This window comes from Uloborus diversus, chromosome 6, assembly GCF_026930045.1.
Source record: "Uloborus diversus isolate 005 chromosome 6, Udiv.v.3.1, whole genome shotgun sequence".
In the NCBI taxonomy this organism is placed as follows: Eukaryota; Metazoa; Arthropoda; class Arachnida; order Araneae; family Uloboridae; genus Uloborus; species Uloborus diversus.
The window spans coordinates 132,534,836-132,561,297 of NC_072736.1; the positions used below are offsets into that span (position 1 = coordinate 132,534,836).

The 26,462-nt window shown below is 33.3% G+C and overlaps 1 protein-coding gene across 1 annotated transcript in view; it reads left to right on the forward strand.

Annotated features, from left to right (window-relative positions):
* The first annotated feature begins 9,130 nt into the window (after nt 1-9,130).
* Nucleotides 9,131-26,462, forward strand: part of LOC129224987 (single-stranded DNA-binding protein 3-like) — a 158,638-nt gene continuing 141,306 nt past the window's right edge. The window contains exons 1-3 of the mRNA XM_054859535.1: nt 9,131-9,236; nt 14,751-14,823; nt 25,668-25,729. Of these exons, the coding sequence (XP_054715510.1) occupies nt 9,181-9,236; nt 14,751-14,823; nt 25,668-25,729 (191 nt within the window). The 5' untranslated portion in view covers nt 9,131-9,180. The remainder of the gene's footprint in view (nt 9,237-14,750; nt 14,824-25,667; nt 25,730-26,462) is intronic.

Here is a 26,462-nt window from a genome sequence, read left to right on the forward strand (position 1 = left end):
GGTGCGTTATTTTATTTATCATTGTTTCTGAATTGAATTTTTTTCTTTTTTTTTCTTTACTTTTTTAATAGTTTTATTTACCTTGTAAGCGGAGAGGGTGTGGAGAAGGATTGTGATGCAGGGCCAAGGTTGGAAAGGTTTTTCACCGTCCTGGGAAATACTATGTTTTTCCCACACGGGAAAATTGATTGTTAAAAACATAAATTCAAAACAATCTTTTAAAATATCAAATGAGTTCTAAGTAAATAATGCTAGCTTGAAAGAAAATACACAAATTACAAATTATAATCGTATTTATATTCTTCGTCTTTTACTCCCACATTGGATCTTAGCATCAGATAACAAAACACTAATTAGAGACTTTTTGCAAATTTTATTTAAATTTTATTTAAATTTAACACAAATTATTTGCTTCTCTTGATAACCCTGGTATTTTTAAGTTTAAAAATTTTATTTTATTGTGATCAAAAATATTTATTTAGAAAATTAATTATTGATATAAAACATTGTGAGCAAATTTTATGTTTTATATGCGATAATTCTTATTTATTTATATTCCTTTCCTACACAATAATTTAAAACCCAAGGGGAATTTATAATAACTATTTGTTTCTAACCTTCATTCTACACATCAGATTCAGATAACCAAAACATTTCTCACATATTGTTATTTAGAAGTTTTTCCCGGTATTTACCACTTTTCCCGGTATTTACCATTTCTTCCCAGTATTTCCCAGCGGTATGAAAAAAACAAGTTTTTGACGGGGAAAAGCCAACCCTGTGTAGAGCCCCCTCTTTCAGTGGAGTATGGTAGACCGGGGCACGTTTAGGCAGTGCCCTTTTTTCAAAACGAATTATAACTGGAGGGCCAACAGTCATAACAGATTGATGCTGCTCCCTAGCAAATATCCTCACAAGGTTTTGAGCATCAGTCGAGCTTCAGTCTGGCGTGCAGAAAGAATTATCGGTTTTCTACCAAGTCGAGTAAATTTTGAGTTGAACGTTTTGAAGCTTACTGTGAATAAATAATATTTAGTTAAGAACAAATAAATATATTAAAATTGGTAGAATTTCATCCTTTTTTTTTTTTTTTTTTTTTGAGAATTGTATCTGTAGGAACTGAAATGTTATTAACTTTTTTGCACGTTAAAAATAAATCCAAGCTTGGCGAAGGGGCAAGTTTGCGCGTTGACGTCTGAGCACCTTTACGCACGTTCTTATACTGTGACTTATCCCCTTTATACTTCTAAACGTGCCCTGACGCTTTTTTCGCTTCAAACTGTCTCAAATTTTTTTAGCATCACCAAGCTCTTTAGTTTTTAAAATCACTATTTTAATTTTTAATTGAGTTACAAATTCGTATCTTATAGCTTACAATCATGTAGCTCTATCTTCATGCCCATTCAGTTTTTACTTTATACACTATTCAGGCTGTAATAAATTTGCTTTATGTTAACGATGGTAAGACATTATGTTCAAAACACTTTAACAGAACCACGTTAGGTGTCAAAATAAATATGCGTAAACCAGGGGCGGATACAGAAAAATCTTTTGGAGGGGGCACGGGAAATTGAATACCCCCTCCCCTGCCTTCGATGTTTCATAACAAAGTTTTGACGACTTTATTTTTAAATGTGCGTGTTTTTTTTTTATTTATTTATTTATTTTTAGGATTCCTTAAGGTCAGTGAATCTACTTCTAAGTACATGAATATTATGCACTAATATACTTCGAATGTGGACGGAATACATCTTTAACGTTTCAAGCCATTTAAATACTAAACTAAATATAATGTCACCAAGATGCTAGACAATGAACGGCTTTACCTAGGAACATTGTCATAATGATTATAACACGAGGGCAAGGTTATTAAATAAACCCATACCTCTCTTGAGTTTTTTAAAATTAATTTAATCATAACTTCATAACATATATAAGTTTCACTGAAGAATTCAGAAACTATTTCTGTGTGAATTTCAAAACAATTGCTGATTTGTTCTTTAAGCCATGATAAGTTGAGATAACATATTGATACTGCATGCCGTTTCTATTAAAAATCATGGTTTTTCTAAGAAACTACCACATGATTTCTTTCATTTTGCATCTTTTATTAGCTGAAAAAGAAATCTATTATTTCGCAAATTGGTTCCTAGATCAAAATGACTCTTTTAGGTGCGCCTACACATTTAAAAAAAGGGTAATTATTGATTCCATCAAAGAAGAATTAATGGACGAATCGCGATAATGCGGTCTCTTGAATTTGAAGCCAATGAGTTAAATGTATTCTGCAACTCTGGGCCTCTGACTCCAGTAATACTTCTTTAGCAAACAAAAATGCTTTTATTCAAAATATGCTGTGTGTGTGTGTTTTGTGTTCTTTTTAATTAGCTACGTAAAAAAAGTGTAAAGGAAACGTCTGTCAAAAAGTAATAAATAAAATACTGAAATTTATTAATCCTTTGGGGGGGGGCACGTGCCCCCTGTGCTCCCCCTAAAATCTACTACTGGCGTAAACGTGTCCCGTGTCCGGGGTAAGTTTACGCAACCGACTTGGACTTAAAAATAATTAACGGTTAAAAACAAACTAAGCAACAACTAATCTTGACTTCATTAAATGCTTCATTAAACCGCAATGACTGAAATTTCCTAAGTTAAAACATAGAATATAGAAAATTCATTGAAAAAATTCCGCTGAAAAATGCTTTGGTCGACCCAGTAGAATATTCCCAATTTTAGGTGGTCCGAGGGGTTCTCCCCGGGGGAAAATTTTGAAAATCAGATATAAAATTCTGCATTTTTAGGCCTAATAGGGGGGGGGGGAGCTTAGTCTCTAAGGGGGAGCCCCTTATCCTCTCCGTGAGTGAGCCACTGTTGGAAGGGACTGAGATTTTTTTGCGACTTTTAAGCTTAAAGCAATGAATTAATAGTAGAATAATTCTCGTACCTTTTTTGCTTCATCTTGTCATTATCTTCCCCAATGAATCTATTTTTTAATTTCCATAATAGAAATTATAATTGGCTTGCACGCAAGTAAAATACAGACCTTCAACTATCGTAAAATAATGCAGATTGCAGAAGTAAAAACCCCACGTGGAATAGTTTTATAGCCAATATCCGGTGATAAAGACCCTGTCGGAAAGATTTCCATGTGCATTCAATTTTCCCATTTATTTACTGGTTTAAAAGCAAAAGGATTTGGTGCACTAAAGCAATCTACATGAATCCATTGAGTCTTGAACAAGTCATGAAGTTTTTATTTACTCCTATTTTAATTACACCTGCATTTCTCTTTTGTTCGAGTTTTTTTCACACGGCCATCATCCATCATCATCCATACCCAAATTTCACAGTTCTTGTCTTATCTCATCTTATTGATTCTACAAGAACTTGCAGTATTATTAGCGGCTTGTATCAGAAAGGCTGACATCACTCTCCGAGGGGTCCTAATTTACTCCTGTCACCGGAGTAACTTATAACCATGCGTTTAGTACCGCCGTTACCCCTGGAGGCGTCAGTCGGTAGTACACTTGGAGAAAGAGGGAAGGAAAGAAAAGTTGTTGGTTAAAATTTTATTTGTTGGAATTCGCAAAAGATAACTTTTTTCAACTTTAGGATTACTCTGGAGATCTGCGTACTCGCAGACTCCGCAATGCGAGGAGGAGGGGCACCCCCTCCTCCTCCTCTAAGGTACACCTAGTGGCACACCACTAAGGGGCCCACGGCCCGAGAAACCAAAGACTCTAATAAAAAAAAAAAAAAAAAAAAAAAAAAAAAAAAAACGAACACCTAATCACCTCCAGGATCTGATTACTGAATAGGTCAACTAGGCCGCGTGTCCTAGGACCCCCCGATATTTAGGGGCCCTGAAATGGCTGAAACTACTTTAGTTTGCGGCTAAAATTGTTTTAGCCAATGGATAGAGTTTGAATACTGGGTCCCCCCATAAAATTATTGGCTTACGACCCCTCGATACCTTAATCGGGCCCCTAATATCTTTGCTGAAATTTTAAAAGTTAAAAATATGTTTTAGCAAATATTTGAAGAAAAAACGAAACTGAACTCATATTAACCCAGGAGCAGCTAAACTGTGCAACTGTATCGTTTAAACACATTTTTAAATAGACAAAAAACTATATGTACGAAAAGCATGAAAAATCCGCAAAGTTTTAAAACCTCTCTTCAGGGGTGCCCACCAGGGGGGTTCATGGCGCAGACTGCGCCATTGAAAGTTTTAGGGGGTGTTTTGAGGGGTATTTTGTACTTTTCTGAGGGGGGTTCTTGCTTTGGGGGGGGGGTCTTCGTGATATTAAGGGAGGTGCGCCCTTGCTCTTAGGGGAGTTGGGCACCCCTGAATCTCTTAATGATAGTTTTATCAGTTCTAAAAGGGTGAAAGCAAAAATTTAACTTGATCAAGAGATTGATGTTAATGTTTTGTATCTCAACTTATATAAAAGGCAGACAACTCCTCTAAACATCCCGGTTAATAGAGGAATAAAATGAAATTCAAAAAATGGATTCAAAGCGTTTAAAAATTAACCGAAAATGGTAGGCGGCTATCAGTGGGCGGTTATGGGCCGTGATGATTTTTTGCAGGGAGGTCGAGCATTTCTGTTAGGGCCCGTAGGCGATCCCTAAGTTGCCTATTTGGTAATCCGGCCCTGTTAACGGGACAAATTTAGAGAAATTAAAGCCCATGGGGACCCTAACCTAAAATTAATATTTGCCCCGGGGCCCTACCTGGCTTTAATTAGGCCCCCCCAGTGTGCTATTTGTATAAAACTAGAAAGAGTGATCAAAAGCATCCCGGACAGGGCCTGATTTAGATATAGGCAGGTTCTAAGGAAAGATTTTTTGGAGCCACTATGCAGTCAAATCTTACTTTTAGTCATTAGCTAAAACAACTTTAGCCATTATGGGGCCCCTAAAAAGCAAGGGCCCTAGGCCACAGTGTAGTTGGTCTATTCAGTAACCAGGCCCTGATCGTGGCAAAACGTATAAGGAAACATATTGAAATAGTTCCAAGGAAATCAAAGAATTTTAAAATCATTTTTTGTTACAAATTTCTTTTTTTTTCGCTTCATTTGGGGGCTCCTCCTAGCATGGGGACCCTCGGCGATCGCCGACTAGCCGATTTGGCCTGTCCGGGCCCGCCCCTCTCTCTCCTTTTTCACACAGAATGATAAAAAAAAGTACCGAACAGTTTTATACTAATTATTACATAATTGAAAATGTTACCTATCATCAAAATGTAATCTATGTGCGCCATTAAGACAAGAATTAAATCTAATGTATTTGTATTCTAAAAACAATACTTAGACTAAAATTTAAAAATTAATAATTAATTATTATGCAGAAAAAGTTTAGTTTATGGCGCCTTCTTAGATCTCCGCGCGTGGTGCAATTGCCCCTTTCGCCCCCCTTTCGGACGGCCGGTGGCACCAGGGCGCCGTAAAGTCTGAATGGTCCTAGTCTGAAGGCGCCATTATTTTATGGCAATTGCACCGCTACTAAGAAAACGTTTCAAACTGAGGAACCCTTACTTTTCTCCCTTTACCTCTCTGACTTCATACACTGCTTCATATTAACTCTAAAGGAACATTTAAATAGAAGCCATCTGGTTACCCCAGGGAATAATTTAACTTTGACTAGAAAGGAATGATGGAGTCATCAGGTGTAAACTGTGATGAATGGCAGAGGGTAATTTACTGTTCAGAAGTTGCCGAACCGCCCCCCCCCCTTTTTTTGTATGGATTGGGGAGCTCTTTTATTGCAACTATTGTATATCTTATTGAAACTGGAAAACTAGTACGTTATCTTTATGCGGGCACTTTACGGAAGAGATCGCTTTCCCCCTTTGGCCATTGTCTACTTGAATGGTGCAATATTTTAATAATTAGTTTGTCGCTATGGCTGAGTTTTCATTCGACAGATTTATAATTTTTCTTGAAGTATTTTCTTTCGTACTAGTTTCGATAGAAGTTTACATTCTTTGAGGAAAAGGGCGTCGTAAAAGGGGGCGCACCGGGATTCGTCCCGGTGTCCCGGTGGGCCAGCACGGGCCTGCCCTTACTAGTCTAGTTACCCTTCTTTGAACCCTTTCCAATACAGAAATATCTTTCCTCAGATAAAGCGACCAAAATTACACAGCATACTCCAAATGGGGTCTTACTAAACTCTTATATAAAGGTAAAAGAACCTTCTTATATTTGTTTGAAATAGATCAATTGACAAACCCAAGCATTCTGTTGGCTTTGTTACTTGCAATGCTGCTGTGTTGACTAAACTTGAACTCCTGATTTGTTAGGATACACAGATCAATAACATTTTCTGCCTGACTAATGATTGAACCCTCTAAACGACATCTCGTACGCTTATTTCCACGACCTAAGTGTAGCAGTGGACATTTCCCTACATTAAGTGCCATACCCCACTTATCCGCTCACTTAGTAATATAATCTAAATCCTGTTGAAGCTATTTTACCTGTTCTTCAGTTTCTACAATCCCCATAACTTTTACATCAACAGCAAAACAATTCATGTTTCCAGAAATATTCTCATTGATACAATTCATAAAAGTAATAACCAAGAGAGGCCCTAAAACTGAACCCTGAGAACCCCGCTTAAAACATCACTCCATTTAGAAAGATTTCCCCCTCACAACTACTCTTTGTTTCCTTCCAGTCAGCCAATTTCTAACCCAAAGTAAATGTTTTCTTCCTGCTCCTATATCAGCTAGTTTGCTGAGAAGAGCAACATGCGGTACCTTATCAAAGCTTTTTGAAAATCAATATAAAGAACATCCACACAATTTGGTGGTTCTAAAGTTCGATTATAACAAAATTTTAGCAAACACATGATGATTACAAATATTAAACTTATCGTGAAATAGTTCTTGTCATTGTTGGTTCAAAACAAAAGTAAATTCCACGATGTATAACAAATGACTCGTCATTTTTCTCTGAGACAAAATTGCGAAGAGAGATATTACCTAATTGGTTGAAAAAGACATGGCTCCGTATACTATATAGAAAGTGGCGAGAAACTTAACAGTAAACACGAAGGGAAGAAACAGAGAGAGAGAGAGAGAGAGAAGAAAAAAAAGAAAAAGAAAAAGTTTTCTTAGCAGGCGTTCTGCATGTTGCCAGAGCCCGTATACATCCTATTCTTCAGATGGAGTCTTTTTCTTATGAAGGAGAGTAATCAGTGTAATCTTTCCCAGACAGCTTTAGATGGTCATAAGAAATATCCCCACCCCCAATATACCGCTCCTTATAACAGAATTCCAGGAAACATCAACTCCCAACAGAGATAGCAAGAGAGACCAACTGCAATTAACCAGGGCCTACCCTTAAGGCTTCACTTTGGGCGAAGGACCACCCCACGAAGCCATTGTGTCCTCAATGGACCTTATTCACGGTTTGGCAACGGTTGTCCATCTGCGGGTATTTTGACCATTTACGTAGTGTTAGTAGTGCTAAAAAAGACTCGTTTTATTTAAGGATTACTGAACTTCATGCGCATAATAAAAATGTTAAGGGCTTAAAGAGACTTACGAATGCATGAAAAATGGCGAGAAACGGGGAAAATAAAAAAGAGAATTCGAGTTTTCACCATGTTTCTGATAAGGAACCAAAGAGGCTTAAACCCATGAAAATGCGATAATAAAGAGAGTATTTCGTATCAAATGAATCGTTCATCATTCTTTTACAACGTTTCTTAGTTAAAAACGTAAAAACCTCCCAGTTCCCACAATGCACTGCAGTGAGGGTTTTTACCCGCAGTGACGTCAGGTGAATACTGTCCATTTGTAACCAGATACGGCAATATTTCGACAAGAAAAGAGTGACCACTGGAAGAGGAAAACCATCTAATCATCATTCTCTCCAACCCTCTCTCCCCAATTGCAGTTTCTCAATGGTCTAAAACAACTGACTGTGACTCTAAAATGCACTAGAACGGCCGGCCTAGCTAATATCCTTTTTCTTTTCTTTCTTTTTTTAATTTTTTTTTTTTTTTTTGCAAAATAAAATTGTCTTTGAAAAGAAAAAAAAAACCGGGCCGAGTTAGGTTTGGCCCATGTGAAATTTTCCACACCTTCCAAATGGCTGGCGATCCGCCCCTGGGTTTATAGTTAGTAACCATTTACGCATAGCATTGAGACTAAACTGCGCACACTCCAAAAATCAGCCACAGGTGTGCACCCTTTTGAATGCTAGGGATGCGGAGGGGGGGGGGTCATTCTAGTGCTCCGGTCGAAAATTTCAGAAATCTCGCAAATGCTGTTGTAACGATATGAAACGTTTGAAATAAAGGCTGCTCAAATGTTTAAAAAGTTTGTTGCTTCATATAACGTTTAAAAACTGTTGAGAAAGCGTATCCAGAAACTGTTTTGCAACGTTGCTTAACGGTTATTAATGGAGACATACTTTAGTGTTTTCAAAGTGACAACAACGTTTTGTCAACGTTTTTAAAGAAACGTTTTGCAACGTATTTGGGTTACTTGGATCTGTCCTTGATGAAGATTGAAGAAAAAAAAACTTGGAGAAAGGGTGAAAAAAACCCACTTGACAAAAGAGTAGCAAAGCAAAGAAGAAAAGAAAGAGCTACAAATTGCTACAAAATTAATAAAAGCACGAAAATCACTTTTGAAATCCTGTCACGTAATTCAGTGAGTCCTCTTCTTCAGTAATTCAACGGTTTCAGTTAAGGTATAATACCGTTTAAATATCACAGTTTACATGAAAGTTAGTTCAATTTTAAACTAGATAATGGCAACAACTTTTTTTTATCCAAAAGACGCCATACTCCAATCGAAACAGTGCTGATTTGTGATATTATGGAAACATGATGAAGTTTATTACGTGAATAATCAAATTGCCGGCTTCGCGATAAAGCGAGATTAATATATTAATTAATCTCTTCGTAACCGGAGACACTCAACTTCGTGGACACTTCTATGTGCATTGTTTGTATCCAGCAGAAGCTACCTTTGGGTTGTTTTTCAACTATGACATACACTTTATTTGAACTAGTGTAGAACTTCATTTACGGCTTTGAGATACCTGTATTGAATAACCTTTTGTATGTTCTAAACCTGAATTCATGTTTCTATGGCAACATTGGTGGTGTTCTGTATGTCTTGATCCAAGCGTGTTTATGTGATTGATTAATATTTGCAGCATGTATGCAAAAGGGAAAAGCTCAACTGTACCTTCCGATGCCCAAGCAAGAGAAAAGTAGGTTACTATATATCTGAGTTTCAATTGATTTTTTCGTTATAATCGTTTTGAATGTCTTATGATAAAAATGACATTTGCTGGGTATTTAAAGCAAATGTGAAATGGCGGTCTCAGCATTCTTTCCCCGCTTTTATCCATTATAAATATTGATTTTGACGGCTGGTATTAATAAACACATTAAAATTCATAAATTTTCTTGTATTATGTTGATCGCAATTTTTTGGAATAAGATATGTAATGTCTTATCACGATCAGAAATTTAAATGCCATCTTTTAATGGATGAAGAATCCTAAAATGTTCCCCATTAGTTTTTTTTAAATTAAATCCATAAAAAGTTCAAATTCGTGTTTCAGCCTCATCTTTGAACTCCTTTTATTTTGTGTAAGTTTGTTATTATAAAAAGTAAATTCTTTTATTTACCAATTACAAGTCGATTATAAGCTCAAAATCCCCCTCCTGGTGTTTAAAAATAAATTTTGGCATTTTTAGAGCAACAAGTGCAATCAATTTTCTCATTATGATAGATTATTTTTAAACTCTTGAAAAATTCCTCTCTATGAAGTTTATTTAATTTATAAAATATCTCTTGATTCTGAAAATTAACTTCATTACTTAATTGTGCCTGATGGTTACATAGCATCATTTTCTTTGTTTACTCTTCAATGTTTGCAAAATGTTTTGCAAAGTCTTTGTGTAAGGTATTCAAACTTTTACATCGTTGAGGAACCCTCTAAGCTTGCTGTTTTCTCGAGAAGCCTCTTATAATTGATCTAATGCTTCTCAGTTTATGAATCTGAAGTGTGTTCATTTTACAAAATATGTTAATTTATTTATAAAATATTTATTTTTACTAGCAACCCACATTTTATGAATTAGAACTTTTATAAAAACCAAGATTTTACCAAATTTTGGCCTACTGTTTATACATATGCATACATTCAATTTGTTAGGGCTGATTTTGTCCAGGAAGTTTTTAGTTTTATGTAAATTACACACCTTCTTACATCATTGTAATTGATTGAGGTTGAAAATGATGAGGTATGTTTACACATGTGCAGAATTCACCAATACATCTATTATGATCTATAATTGATGGATATTTATTCTATAAATGTCATATACAGTATACCCTCGATTTAACAATTGTCAAGAATAAGTCATTGTTAAATTGAAGAGCATACCTAGACATTCAATGCAAATAAATCCTGTCCAGTGAAATGTATCATTAAATTGAGAAAATCGTTAAATCGAAGTTATACTGTACAATGTTTTTCTGAAAGGGTCATTCCCTTGAGGAAAATTTGAAATTTCTAGCACAAAATTATCTGTTCAAAAATGTTTAATACTTATATTTCAATGCTTTTTATGTTTGAATATTTTTTTTATATTCACTAGCCTACATGAAAACATGAATTCTAAATGCAAGCTGAAAGATAAATTTAGTTCTGCTGTACTTCTAAGTTTTTTTGTTTTTTTTTTTAAACTTTTCTCATCACAAAACAGAATTAGTATGTCACCAATATTGATCGAACGAAATGATTAAGTAAAAATTTTAATACTGGAACCGGAATTCTACGTTGTCCGTTTCATACTTTATCACTTTTCCGTTATCGTTTTCTGCTGGTCCCTGTAAAAGGCCCTACTGATAATGTTAAAATATTCCGGCTTTGCATAACCCTTTTTCAGAAAGTCTGCTTTATATGTTTTTCTACAAACAGATCTAAGTAGTTTTTCATCTATGCAAGACACCCACAACATTTTTTTTTTAGATTTCTATTGTTTAAAGAAGAATTTGTTTTTATAGCAGTTAAGAGCCGCTCTGGCAGTCTTTTTGCTCTATCGAAATATCCGTTGCCTGTGAGAGAGATTTTCTCTGATCGTCTATTCTTCCTTCATGACGATTGAGAACTAGAGCTGCTGGCTCTTCTTGAAAATTTCCCAGAACTTAGTGATGCATGTATTGTCTCATCACATCAAGAATTCCTTCAATATCTGATTTACTACCCGTTTCAATGACAATGAAGAAGACGAAAAAGAAATAATGGAGAGTCCTTACTGCTGATCAGGTGATTCTAAAAGCTGTGAAATGGTTCAGTGGGTAAACTTGCCACACCGAATTTAAAAATCGACAAACGCTCTTTGAAGGTTAGAAAAACATTTTAATTAAGAACTGTTAGTTGAAACGTATATACAGTGCACATAAATTATATATATTAAAGATTGGGAGCACAAGTACCATCAAAAAGGGCGACTTTCGTCAGATCGAAATCCTACATTCATCGACGGTAATTCAGTGGCGACTGAACGCTTGATTCAAGTTCCTTATAGGAACCGCTGAATGGTTGTTGCCATTCCAAATCAAATAATTTTCCACACACTCCCCACCATCAACTCTCAAGAGTTCATCTATATCTCAATTTCAAATAATGTATTATTTACAGAATAGTAATTTCAAATACACAAAATACTAAATCAATAGATCAAAAATATACATGAATCAAAAACATTTTCAAATTAATTTCAAACATAATTCTAAAAATTTTAGTGAAATCTACTAAATATTATTAAGTATGAAATTTAAAAGTTAGTACAAAATATCAAAACAATAAATGTTCAATTTAAATTAATTTAGAGTTCAAATTTCAAAAGTTCATCAAAGTTCCAAGGGATAGAAATGTTGTATAGTTCTTCGCAAAAGTCTGGAAGCTGTTTTAACTTCGTATGAGTCTACGTTATTATCCCGTCCGAGAAACGCCCTTTCAATTTTTCCGAGTTTCCAAAGCAGTTTGTTTTTGGAATCCTCTTCGATGAGCACAACATCTCCTACCTTAAGTGCCAGTTGTCTGTCTGGATTATTCAAAGAGTGAATAGTTCTAAGGTCAAGGAAATATTGTTGTTTCCGTTTTATCCATAATTGCCGGAGAAGAAGAGATTGATATTTTTTCCATTTCAAAAGTGAAGATATTTTGGATTCATTTTCTACTATTTCAGCCAAATTGATAGGATATTGAGATTCTTGACCAAAATTTAGGAAGTGCATTAGTGTCAAAGGCAAAGGTTCACTACTTTCATTGTAGACGTATGTTAGCGGTCGCAAGTTGAGGACGATTTCTATTTCTGTAAGCAATGTAGACATTTCTTCAAAAATTTTTACAGCGAAAAAAGGAGGACTTCCGTAAAAATAAAAAAAATTTGCTAGCTGTTTAAATTCGTTCAAGATTTTTATAAATCATTACAAAATTAATGTTCAATTGTGACATAAGGATATTTATAAAACAAAGAATATAAATTTATGTGTGTATATATATGTGTGTATGTTCCCTATATACAGGGCCTGATTATTGTTGAAAAGACCATGGCCTTTGACCCCCGTTCTTTAGGGGCACCAAATGACCAGAGAAGGAACATAAGGGGGAGGGGGGGGGGTTACAAATGCCAGAAACAAAACCTACTGAACTGATTAAATTTTAATTTTAGGATCGGAAAAGGGCATTTCTCTTTCATATAAGGGAGAAAAAATGCTCGCAAATACTAAAATAAAATATCTATACAAACCTCTAATTTTCTGCATTAGATAAAATTTGTTCCAATGTTCCCAAATAATTAGAATGTGAATTATAACTGTTAAACTGTAGGTAAGCATTCAATTAGAAATCCATTGTTGATAATGTCATCGTTGGACTTTTATTAAAATTTGTAGCGTGAAGAAAATCATTAAGAAGAAAGATATGTTGTCATTTTTCCCCTTCGAATATGAATAAATAAAGTTCTGGCTTTTCCTGAAATCAGGGGATCTAAAATTTTTCGTTTATGGTTAATTTTCGTCAATCTGTCAAGGAATTTTACATTTTTTTTTGTTCTAGCCTAAAGATGTGAGCAGAGACATTCGACTGCAGTGGAGTTTTTAAATCCACAAGCTCACATCTTTTTTGAAGGGAAAAAGGGGTTCCTTGTAACTCCGAAACACGTTTTAGCACGCTTTCCTTCATTTATTTTTAGCTGTGCATCGCAGTTTCACCCGCATTAATAAAACAACATTGTATTAAAAAACTATTTTAAGTATGTCACGCTATGACATAAAATTACGCACCCTTGTCCATTGATATTTTCCGATAAATAAGAAAACTGAAAAACAAATTTTCAATTAACAATAATTGAAAACCCTTGATTTAAAAAATAAAACAGAATGCTAAAATTCTCCTCGTCGGCAACCGGTTTTGAACCCGAGATAGTTGCATCACTGGCCAAGCGCCTTACCGATTGAGCCACAATCACATGTGAGCGACAGCTTAATCAAGTGATAAATAATGCATTCTAAAATATTATCGATTTAATTTCCATTTATTGCTGCTCCACTCCTATTGGTCATAGCGTGATGGTATATAACCTATAGCCTTCCTCAATATATTGGACTTCAACACAAAAAGGATGTTTCAATCCGAACCAGTAGTTCCTGAGATTAGGGCGTTCAAACTAACAAACTCTACAGCTTTATATTATTAGTGTGATGATATTTACATTTCTAAAAGCTATGCTTTTCAGTAAAACTTATTTATTCATTTATATTTCTGACGTATGTTCTGATTGTACGAAGAATCTAAAATGTAATTGTTTCCATTTTCATGATATATTTCTATAATTGAACTTACTAACGTATCGCCATATGGCAGCCCTTGCGACACGGAAAGAGACTGAAAATAAAGGTTCGTCTGCCGAGGGGACATTATTCAGTTGTTTAAATTTATTAAAATGAAAGATGTTACGGGGCTAAAGTTTAGCACTGAAAACAGGACAAGGGGTCATTGTTTTAAGCTATTTCAATCTCAGTCTAACATGGATATTAAGAAAAATTATTAATTTAGCAGGTATAGTGGAACCTTGGAACATCTTACCGGAAGTAGTGGTAACGAGCAAGGGAGTAAATAGTTTTAAGAGGACCATTTGATCTTCACTGAGGATTGTAAATTGACTAGGATCAGCCTAGCTGGGGCCAAAGCCTGTTGCTGGTCGTCACTTTTGTATTTGTATTTTAAAGTTTGCACCTTTCTAGCTCCTCAGCTCAGAGGAGTGGTAATGACTAATATAATTCTCCCTTCTCCTCCAAATAAAAATAATGGCTATGAAACTCAAAAACTGAAAAAAAAAAAAAATGGGGGAGGGGGCAGCATTCCAAAAAGTGAGATGCTATGGGGCATAATGGTTGTCATATTTTGGATTCAGGGGTCATTTTTCATAAGAATATGCAAGAATCATGTCAAATTCATTTTGAAGGATTTTGTTTCGCCACACATTATTTGGTTTAACCGAATATATCAACCAAATATTGTTGCTAGCCAATCTTTGGTTCAAAACAAACTAAATATTTGGTGTTCTATTATTGAAGTATTAATGTAAATGAGCAATAATGGTAAAATATGAATAAAAAATGAAAAAAAATGTTGAATAAAAAGTTCCACTTCATTATGTTGTATGTTAGTTCATTACATTCAAAATTTTCTTCATTTTTTTAGGCTTGCTCTCTATGTGTATGAATATTTATTACATGTTGGTGCTCAGAAGGCTGCACAAACATTCCTGTCCGAGGTAATTTTTTATTATGTGTTTGGTTGATTTTCAGTGTTGACTCTTTAAAAATTTTTTTTTAGATTTTATACATAACAACATAGAAAATAAGCAAAATAATAATTTAAATTTTATTGAATTTGTAATTTTTTTTTTTGAAACTTAATGTTTTTAATACCATCAAAATAGAGCTTAATGAAAATATTTTAAATACTCTTTCAGAGTTAGCATTTAAGCCGTTCTGTTTTTTACATGTCATTCCCGATTTTTTATGCACTATGAAACCTGATTGATCTGCTTCTGTAACGCTCTCTCATTTTTGTCTGCCCTGCAATTCTACCATTGTGACGTGAATAAGTTTGTGTGACAATTATTTTCAAGTCTTCTTGTGCCTATATTATATTTTTTGCTGAGGACCTCAAAGCATGCTTGTCTTTTTGCTATGTCCATTCGAAAATTTCTATCCAATTGCATCAGAGTTGATTTAAGCAATCACTCTTTGCAAAATGTAGCATCTAATGCATAGCAAAGATTTAGTTTATGAAAATTTTAATAAAATCAGTTGTTTAAAATGTTAAGGATATCAATAGATTTCTGAAGTTAATATATTTCTGCTACTCAAATTCAAAAGCAAGGATTATTTTCAGCCTTTGAGACTCATCTTAGTTATTATTGTATTGGTCATGGAATGTACAATAGTAGCTCCAAACATGTTTTATTAAAAAAATGGCAAAGGACAATCTTTTCCCTGTGAATGTAGTAAATAGTTATAATAATGAAAATAGATAAATTAATAGTACAATGAGACTTAGAAAATGATTTTTTTTTTTTTTCAAAAGTTGAGCGTTAGGCATTTGTCATCAAACTAGCATGAGATGTTTCAAGTTGGCATTTTGGGTATGAGTAAGGGATGCAATGAATATGATTGATATTTTCTGCCTATTTTGCTTAATAGCCAAATTATTCTTGTCACCTGGCATGGTGGGAACCACTCAAAAATAAAAGCAATGTCAAGTAATAACTGTTCAACATACTAGCTCAAAAAAAAAAAGAGGTAAAGAATTTCTTGACAGAATCATGACAACAGTCTCTATGAATAATCCAAGGGGCATTGCAGTCTATCTTGAAAAATTCCCATTATAATGAGGACAACATTTCTTAAATGAAGTTAAACATTTCCTTTAGCAATCTTGATCCCTGTCAGATTGTGTCGGGGCCTTGTGATATATCTTAATCGTTGCACCAGCTTCAAGCAGAGAAATTATGGAACCCAAGTCACTTGAGGTCTGTCCCCCCCCCCTCCCAAGAGTGCTGTAGTTGAAAGACAAGTTGGGGGATTAACTCCCCAAAGAAATAGGTGCTCTGGGACCAATTTGCATTATTTTTTGGAAAAAAAAGGGGTGGGGTGTCTCTCTCTCCCAACTGCAGCATTGCCCATGAATGCGTAATTAGCAGGGTTTGTTGATTTAAATCAGCTTGATTTAAATCATGATTTAAATCAGTTGATTTTTTAAAAAAAATATTGATTTAAATCAGTTGATTTGAATCAAGTGATTTTTTAAATCAAAATCCTTAATTAAAATCAGTTTATTTTATTTTTATAAATTAATTTTGCATTTTTAGAATGTGTGGCTCTAAATTTAACTACACAGCATTAAACATTCTTAACTGCAACAGGCAAAACTACATAGACCCCTCTTGATGTGTGTGAAACAGATTTTCCTTCTTGCAGTATTGCTTTTATTCCACAATTACAGTTCAGTATAGAACCAAATAAAAAATTTCAGTTTTTCTCGTACACCATCACTGATGTAATTGAGAAAAGTAATTGCTCAACATATTCTTTTACACTGAAACGTTCATGATGATGGAAACCATATTTTTAAGCAAAGCATAAAACAAAAGCACTTCTTATCGAAATATTATAACATATTTATAAATCTTAAAAACGTATTGACTAGTTAGTAGAGACGTACCGAGTAGCACTTAGGCCGAGTAGCCGAGTACCGAGTACTCGGCCGAGTACCGAGTTACCGAGTACTCGGCCTTTCACTACTTGGCCAAGTTACCAAGTACCAATTATGTTTCAAGAAGAACCACCGACACACATGTGATGAATTTTAAACTTACTGGAATAGTAGTATAGATCTCCTTGTCCAAAAATAGTTTTAAAAACTAAATTCCTGCTGAAATTTAACTACGCATTATTTAAAAAAAAAATTTTATGTCAAAAATTTTGCAAAAAAATTATTTTTAAAATTAAAAATAAATGAATAAAAAGGTATGATTAATCAAGTTGGAATTAAAACAAATTATACCAATCTATTGTAGTTCTAGTCCACTAAACATAAACAATTTTTAAAAGCAAATAAAACAAATCAGCAGGAGCACTGCAGAAACGTGTTTCTGCGTTACAAGGAATGTCTTTTTCAGTGCATAAAATGTGAGCTAAAGAATGTAAAGACATTCAACAAAAAAAATCCGACTTTTGTCGGATTCCTTTAAATCCACGAGCTCACATTTTGTGCATTGAAAACGGAATTCCTTGTAATGCCAAAACACGTGTCTGCACTGTGCTTTTAACGTTGTTTTATTTCCTTTTATTTTTTAAGCAAAGGTATTTTTATATTTCTTATAACTAATTTTTGTTCGTAGCAAAAATCCATTTTTAATATAAAAATTCCATATTTTCTATACTTACCTTTTTTTTACAATTTTTAATAAATCAGTTTTATTAATTTTGGGGACATTAAAATAAAGATTTATTCCACTGAAGCATTACAAACTTCATTCTTCTCAAAATTTAAATTTGACTTGTAAATTTGAATTGTAAATAATTGAAGAATATTATATATGCTGGCATTTTTTTATGACTTTTAATATCTGTATTGGATAATATTCAATTTTTTGCAACTACTCGGTATTGGCCGAGTGTCCGATCAAAATTTGGCCGAGTACCAAGTACTCGGCAAATTGGCTGAGTAGGCCGAGTACCGAGTAGTTACCGAGTACTCGGTACAGCTCTACTAGTTAGAGAACTTATTTTAGTTTGAAAAGTCAGCTGAATAGATTTATCTACTGTATGAAATATATTATGTTTATAAATGTAAAGTAATGAATAATTATAAATTTAATTTAAAAAAAAATCTGCCTTTTTTAAATTTTTTGAAAAAATTAAAAAAATCATGAGCCCTGGTAATTAGTGATGTACTTAAACTTGCTATTAGAAAAAAGACAACAACCCCAAATTTGTCAACAAACGCTGGAAATCATAAAAATCAGTATGACAGTCCCCAAAATCATTTTTTCTCCAATCAATCTTCATTAAAAATTAGATTGAGAACAACATTCAATCCTAAAAATTTTAATTAGGAGGACAACGGTTCCTAATCAGTATCAACAGTCCCAACCCATAAAATACCCATCAGAGTAAATACAACTAGAAGTAGATCCAGGTGTTAATTTTTGGGTCCTCATTTTGTGAAAAAGCAAAATCTTGTGAATTTTGTACATGCCGTAGCTTGGGGGTGGCATTAGGGGGCAATGACCTGTGACTGATGCCCTACCTTAAAAAAGAGGGAAAATTCTTTTGGAAAGTCCCATTAGTCTTCTTCCTCCGTACAAAACAAACATCATCCATCAACAAAGATCCTCTGAGCTTGTGTTTTAGAAGCTTCAATTTCTAAAAGTTTCTGGAGAAGATTATCTAACTCCATCCTGTCCTGAACGCCATCAAAAGTGACTCATGAACTACAGTAGCATTTTTAGGACTTCTAATTTTGAAAAAATTCCGTGAAGAGTTCGAGAGTATTTTAGAACTCCGTTTCAAAATTTTTCCAAGTGAGAGCCCCAAACCACCTTTTGCTATACACTATTAAAAAAATACGGAATATTCCTAGAAAATGATGGGCAGTTAGTGGGCCTAGTTTCTGCCTGTTACATATCTGGCAAAAAACAGAAAAATTTCCTAACATTAATCAGGAAGCTTTTTAAGAAAACTTAAGTATATTTTATACCTGTCGATTTCCTTTAAGTTTTACGGATTTTCATGTTCTTTCCTGGTTACGAGCAAAATCTTGGATTTTTCATGTTTTGTAGGAAAAAAACCATATTTTGCCAAATTTGGTTCTAACGATACTTTTGCAGAATAAGACACCATGTTAGAGGCAGAGGAGAGGTTGCCATAAGAGAATCCCACAAGAAGATGCTAGGCAAGATTATGACCTCACTCAGTGGTACAGCACATATATATCGGTATCCAATCGAAGCTAACGTTGTGGTGGTCAACTAGGGCAGGGGTTCTTGAATGGTGGGTTGCGACCAGGGCCGTCCAAAGAGGGGGGCGACAGGGCAATCGCCTCAAGCGCCACAAAATGAGGGGGCTCCACAATGCGCCATCATAGGGGCATTATCATAGACACACAAAATAGAGAATCATTGCAATGATTCTTAATTTTTCCCCAGGGTATGAAAATAGTCCTCTTTCTCCATCGCCAAAACATTTGTTTCCTTTGTATCATTGAAGCAGATACAACTTCTGAGAATAAAACTGTTTAAAATCAAACAAAAGGCCCTTCTCCCGTAATTAAATTCTTCTCGAAATTTCTTGGAATTCTATCCCTGCTTGCAGTGATGTAACCAGAAAAAAGTTTTAGGAGGGCACATTGAAAAAACAAAAACAAAAGATTTTTTTTTGATCTGATATAGAAAAGAGAGGTGATAGAGGAGTCTCGGCTAAAATTTCTAGAAATTGAAGCCTTAAAAACGTGATTAAAAGCCATGTTTGTTTACGTTAGGGTAAAGGAGGGAGCTCAGAGAGTTTCCGATCGGTTTTTTTAAAAGTGAATTAAAATCAATTTCTTCTCCCCCCCCCCTGCAAGTTTTCAAAATTGAATCAAAAATGCAACTTTAAACAAACTTTGAAGATTTTATGAAAAGGAGGATCTGAAGTCTCCTCCAAAGAAAAAACTTCAAAATTACGGTTCAAAAACTTAAGCAATGTTTTACCTCAATGTGTTTTAAATTCATTGGCTATTTTAAGCGTCGTTCAAAAAACCCATTGCTTGTGATATAAAAGGAAGGCGGTATGGGGATTCTTGCTCGAATATTTTCTTAAAATCAAGTCTTTAAATGCAGTTTTGTTAAATGCCGTATTTTGTAATATTAAGGCCAGTAATGTTTCGAAATTAAAGCTCCAAAAACACAATTCTGAGCGATTTTTGATGTTGTTGAGTATTTAGGGGCTTTCTCATAAAACTTACAACTATTTGATCAAATGAATGACAGCTTTGTTTTTAAGGTACGTATGTAAAAACTGGTATTAAATTGGTATAAGTTTAACTAAAAAACTCTTGAAAAGAATCATTGGATGAGTCCAGATGGAAATTAAATTTTGATGTATTTTACTTCAATAAATATATTTTCTATTTATGTTATTAATTATTTATTCGTATTCCTAGTTTGATCAGTATGAGTAACTAATTCAATTTAATTGTTAATTTATTTATCTTGTGAAATAACATTTTACTAGATAAATATTTGGATTTTGATCATTTCCATTTTTCGAACTTTTTTTGGATTATTAATGTTTCATAAATATTATAAACAAATTCGTTACTTATGTTTTAATTTGTATTATGTATAGCCGTCTGATTGTTCTGTCAATTAATATATAGAAAATGCAAGTACGCGTTCACATGTATGATGCACTGATATTATAACTAACTTGATTTTTCTGTTTGTATAGGAGGTGGGGGGGGGGCAGGAAATTTTTGCCCTGGGCCCCGTTAGGTCTTCGGACGGCCCTGGTTGCGACCCATGTCGCGAGATGTTGAAGAAAAGTTTAAAGAAAATTAGTTTATTGCTGTGTTTTTATTGAACGAAAAGAGTTCATACATAAAGCTTTTAATGCACACACAAGTTGGTTTTTGTGTTCTATTAGTTAGTGGGATACATGTTTGGAATTAACCAATTTTTTAATGTCTGGAATGAACTTTGTAACACACAAAACAATGTCATTTTCCAGTGTCAAACGATTTCTTCATTTTGTTTTTATAATCATCAATATGGAGAATCTTTGTTCACAGTTTTAAGATGTAGGCAATGGCATCAAAGTTTTCAATGCTGTTGTGGACAGTTCTAGGTATTCCTTTTTTATACCTATCGCAAATTTGACAACCTGCGTGTAGTGATAGAACTTGAAGGAGCGCAAGGCCAATAACTGTCATAAAATTGTTGCAAGATTATAAAATCAGTAGGGTCTCATGTTTACTTTGCTAGTTACTTGTGTTTCTAAGGATAAGAATTAACCATTTGTGTGGTTTTTAGTTCTTGTTTAAGGGTTTAGACAGCGTTAAATTTTTGGGGGGATGCCAAAATACTTAGTCTGAAAAGGGGGTCGTAATGTCTAAAAGTTTGAGAACCCCTGAACTAGGGAATTGATTTCGGCACTGTTTATCATTTTTCTTGTTTGCTCAGTTTGCATTGCTTTTGCTATGTACTTTTTTAAAGATGAGTAAACATTATTTCCAAACATTTAAAGTTTAAAGAAAGCTATACGAGTAATTTTTACTAAACGAAAGTAAGTTAAAAAAAAATGAAGATCAGAACTAATTTTATGTTGTTAAATGTAACAAGGTTAAGCTAATGTTTGAAAAATGTGCTGTTTGATTTTATTTTGCGTTAAAAATATTCTGGAATAAAAAAAAATCTTCAGATTTTTTTCTCCGAGGTTGGCAGGTATGATATTTATAGGAACGGCTTTGCACCTTCCTTATTCACCTGGAAGGCTCCTAGAGCTCTTAAGAAAATATAGCCAAATCAAAGACAGAATTGTAAGCAAGTACCGAAGAATTTATTTGACAACCACTTTTACAAAGAAGATACAATATTCACAGACTGCATTTCGCCATTGTTTAGCGCTCAGTTAATCTAGAAAGGCTGTATCAGATCTGCCGCAAAGCACATAATAATAATGAAGATGGACAAATCTTCTCACTGATAGCTAAAAATATTTTTTACTACAGTGAAAAACCTGCATTGTTGCAACTGGTAGCAATTCGGGAAACTTTTCAAAAATACTTGTTTTTCACAGGAAACTGGTGAAATTACATAACATTGCTAGAAATAACCCTTGTTGGTTTGAATTTTTGACAATGTTTCTTTTATCCAACGTGGTATTAATTAAATTGCATTTTTGAAACTCGTATTTTGAAACAGTTATTGGATAAATTTCTTGAATCTCAGCATTTCCTCTAATGTTACTTAAGATGGTCTACCACCAAATGCATAAGACTATAATTTTGAAAAATTTACCAGGAAGGGCCCTTCTGAACCTCCTATCTCCCTAATATCACTTTTCAGGAGAGGCAAAACAGTATTTTTTTTATATGACGAGTTAAATTACTTTCAATGTTTCAATTTTTGCAGGTAACTTTAAGTGAAATACTATTTTTTGAAATAATTATAACCAGTAGGTAGCCCTTTTTGAAAACTACAGCTAACCAGCAAATTTGAAAAACGCACTTCTCAATTTTTTCCATTCATTAGTTTAACATGGAGCTGACCACATGATCACCAAAATTTTAGGAAAGGCTACCTACAAAGAATGAAAAAAATCTAAAATTTATGTAATACCCAACATTTCTTGACTTTAATAATAATAATAATAAACAATAAAAATTCCATGATTTTCAAATTTTATTGCCATTTAAATACACTTAATTAGCACTTTAAACCAATAATGTTTTCAAAAATCTTTATAAGCTAGAAAGTCGCCTATCAAGGTATGACAGGTGGAAATTGCTTCTACTCTTCTACATTTGAATAAAGCCATTGCCTGTTTGGTGATATTTTGATAGTTGAAATTGTAACCCTAAATCCAGTGGATTAACCCTAAAGTCCAGTAGGTAGCGTTCATTATTCACCATTTTTTTCATTTCTTCATTTCCCTGAACACAGTCTTGCCAGTAAAACAGTTAAGTGACTGGATCGAGTTCAGCCTTGTCACAATAAAGCCTTTCCCTGCATGTTAAACATTACCAAAACATATTATCAAATTATCATGTCGTGGCGAGAGTTTCATGGTTGAAACTCACATGTTATATTGAATCATTGGCTATTATATGCATGAGGATTTAAGAAAAACTGGTAACTTTCTAATAATTTTTAAAAGGGTAGTGATATTGGCTTGAATCGACTTGGATGCAAAAGGATAAAAACGTTAAGTTTGTGAGAACTTTTCCAAAACCACCTTCTCAGAGTAGACATGTTTTGTTGCTTTCAAAATGTGTGCATCATAATGGTTTCTTAAGTTGAAGAAACTCGCTGATGTAAAATAATTCTGCAATTCCACTTGATAACAGCAGCAGTGTTAATCATTTGCCTTTGTGTTGGAACGTTGAAGGTTGTCCCTTATGTTCAATGTCTTCCATGTTTTGCTTGCATTTCTTAAAAGCTTTATGTCACCAAAAAGTACTGACTCTAAACATTGCTTCATTATTGAAAACTTTATGTATCGTATCAAAGATCTCTGATGTTGATTTTTGCAGCTGAAAAGGAACTTCAATCGCATAACTTTGTTCCAACGACGCTTCCATTTTGACAATTGTCTGCGCCTTGTAGGCGCCCACCAATAGGCTTCAATTCAATCACGTGATACTCAGGCACATGAGTCTGTATGTGCCATTTATCGATAGCTTTTGTTAATACAGACAACAGACACCGTTCATGTCACAGAATTTAACATTCCGATGAGTGGTTTTGCGGCATTAAAATTAGTCTTGTTACTTATTGAACAGCCTATGTAAATGCTGATTGCAGAAATGCTGATTTTTTTGCTTATCATAGATTATATTCATTTAGTAATGGCTGCCTGAAATTCAAATAGTGACTGGCTGCTCAGATGTGATGCGACTGCAGAGCATAAGAAAGAAATACATGGTAGAGAGTATGATTATTGTTTTATCAGAGGCTGCTAACTTGTGCTAGACGTTATTTATTGCAACTGTTCTGCAATGTTTAGATATGTTATTTGATGTAAGATGTTTATTTTAAAACCAGGGTTTGTTGATTTAAATCAGCTTGATTTAAATCGTGATTAAATTCATGTTTTAAATCAAGTGATTTAAAAAAAAAAATCATTGATTTAAATCAATTGGTTTAAATTAAAGGATTTTTTAAACAAAATCAGTAATTAAAATCAGTTGATTTTACTTTTTATAAATTGATTTTGCATTTTTAGAATGTATTGCTACAAATTTAACTACATTGCATTATACTATCTTAACTTAAACAGGCAAAACTACATAGATCCCTCTTTCTGTGTGTGTAACAGATTTTCACTCGATTGCATTTAATCCAAAATTACGATTTAGAACAAAATAAAAATTTGGAGTTTTTCTTATACACCATGACTAATATAGTTCAGAAAAGTAATTGTTCAACATTTTATTTTACACTAGAAATGTACATGATAAGGGAAACCTTATCTTTAAGCAAAGCATAAAACAAAATCACATGTTATCTAAGCATTATAATGTAAATATCAATCTTAAAATATTATTGAATAGTTAAAGAATTTATCATAATTTTAAAAGCAAGTTGAATAAATTCATCCATTGTATGAAATATGGTATGTTTGTAAATGTAAAGTAATTAGAATCTACAAAAAAAAAAAAAGATTTAAATAAAAAAAAAACTGACGTTTTTTATTTTTTGTAAAAAAAAAAAAAAAAAATCATGAATCCTGTTTAAAACAGGGTTTGAAATTAGCAGTTTTTATTCATATTCCCTAATCAAATATTTTGGTTTGATGCTCAGAAATGTGAGTTCGTAAATTTTTTTTTTATTTATTTAAAAAAAAAGGACAATATTTTTTTTTCAAACAGTCTTAAAGGATTTTAGACATTAGCAATGTTGCATTTGTGAAAAATACATGATATCTCAACACTAGAACTACAGGATTTTCGATATATTCATTTTATCTACTGACTAGGCTTCATTTTTATAATATTTCTGCTAAAATTTTGAACTCCTATTATGTAAGTTCAGTCTGAATCAAGCAAAAAATAACTGAAAATATAATCTTTCACAGCGTGAATGCTTAATATTGATGGTTTGGCTTGAAAATTTGTTGTAATAGAGAATCTTTGTAAATGGCAGCATTTACATATCCCCTCCCCCTTCCCCCTAGTGATTTCAAAGAGAAGATCATTTATATTTTGACAAAAATGATTCTGAATGTAATTTTAATTGTAGAAAATACAAAATAGAATTTGATTCAGTTTCATAAAATATCATTTTATGTGCACTGAAAGGAAATTCAATATTTATGGTTTTGATGATTGATTTGATTAAAAAAATATTACTTAAAATTGTTTATAGTATTATAACTCGTCAGCAATGTTCCGTTTAGGAAGCGTGGCAGATTTTCATGAGTCAATTTTAGCGAATTCAGTCTTAAGTTCTATGGAAATAGACTGAAAAACCACCTTTCTAGATTTTTTCTTTCTTTTTTCGCTCTAGCTCTTGAAAGTTCTTATAAATTTTATTTGAAAATTTTATTTTTAGTGCATAATTTCTCCTTTTCCATTGTATTAAAAAAAAAAAAAACCATGAGCTGCATGAAATTTTCTATAGTTTTGCAAGAATCAGGAAATTCTGAATTTGTCGTTTGTTATTCTAACGAAATAAGCAAAAAACTAATTGTGCATTTGAAGGTTAATTTGGAAAATATTTGACTTAAATTTATCATATGTTTTTTGTATGGATTTGTGATCATTAAATCTCCTTTCTTGAATAACAGTGAGAGCCCTGGATACCAGTATAATAATAATAAAAAATTTATTTCATTATCTCTTTTATAGATACGATGGGAGAAAAACATAACTCTAGGAGAACCACCTGGTTTTTTGCACTCTTGGTGGTGGTATGTATATGTTTTTCATATTATAAAAACTTCTTATTATTTGAGTAATTAGTCATCAATAGTTTTTCTATATCCTGATTAAAAAATTTTGCTTGTTTTTTTTTTGCTTTGATGTTTTAAATTATCAAGGAAATTGTTTCAAAACATATTTTACTCATTTGAAGCAAAAGTAGATTTTTTTTTTTTTTTTTTTTTGCAGCATCTGTGCTGTGTAAAAATTATTATATTTATGCTGTGCTTTACTGGGCTGGGAAGGAGTGAGAATGTCATTCTCCTTTAAATATTTAGCTTTAACAAACCTTAATATTTCATTCATCATGATAATACAGCAAAAAATAAATTTTAGAAATTATCTCAGAAGTTGATTTTTTTGCTGATAATAATTTGAAAATAACAGTTTAAAAATGCATAGATGTTAAATGATGATGGTAATTGTGAGGGCAAGCAATGAATCATGAAGGTAGTTTCTAGTCAATTGGAATTGGTTACGAAATGTTATTCTAACCACTTTAAAGGTCTTTCTGCTGGGTTTATTTGGTCTTCTAATTCTGCTAGGAAAGATAACAGTCGATTTCTGTTGTTTCACTTTTAGCTAAGGTTTCTGCTGAGTCTTCCCTTTGAACACTTTCTACTACTTCACTTTCCTACAAAGAATTTTGTGTTTCAAAGAGGACAATTATGCTAGACATATTTTGTTATGGCTCTTCTGGTTTGTTATGGCTCTTCTGCTGAT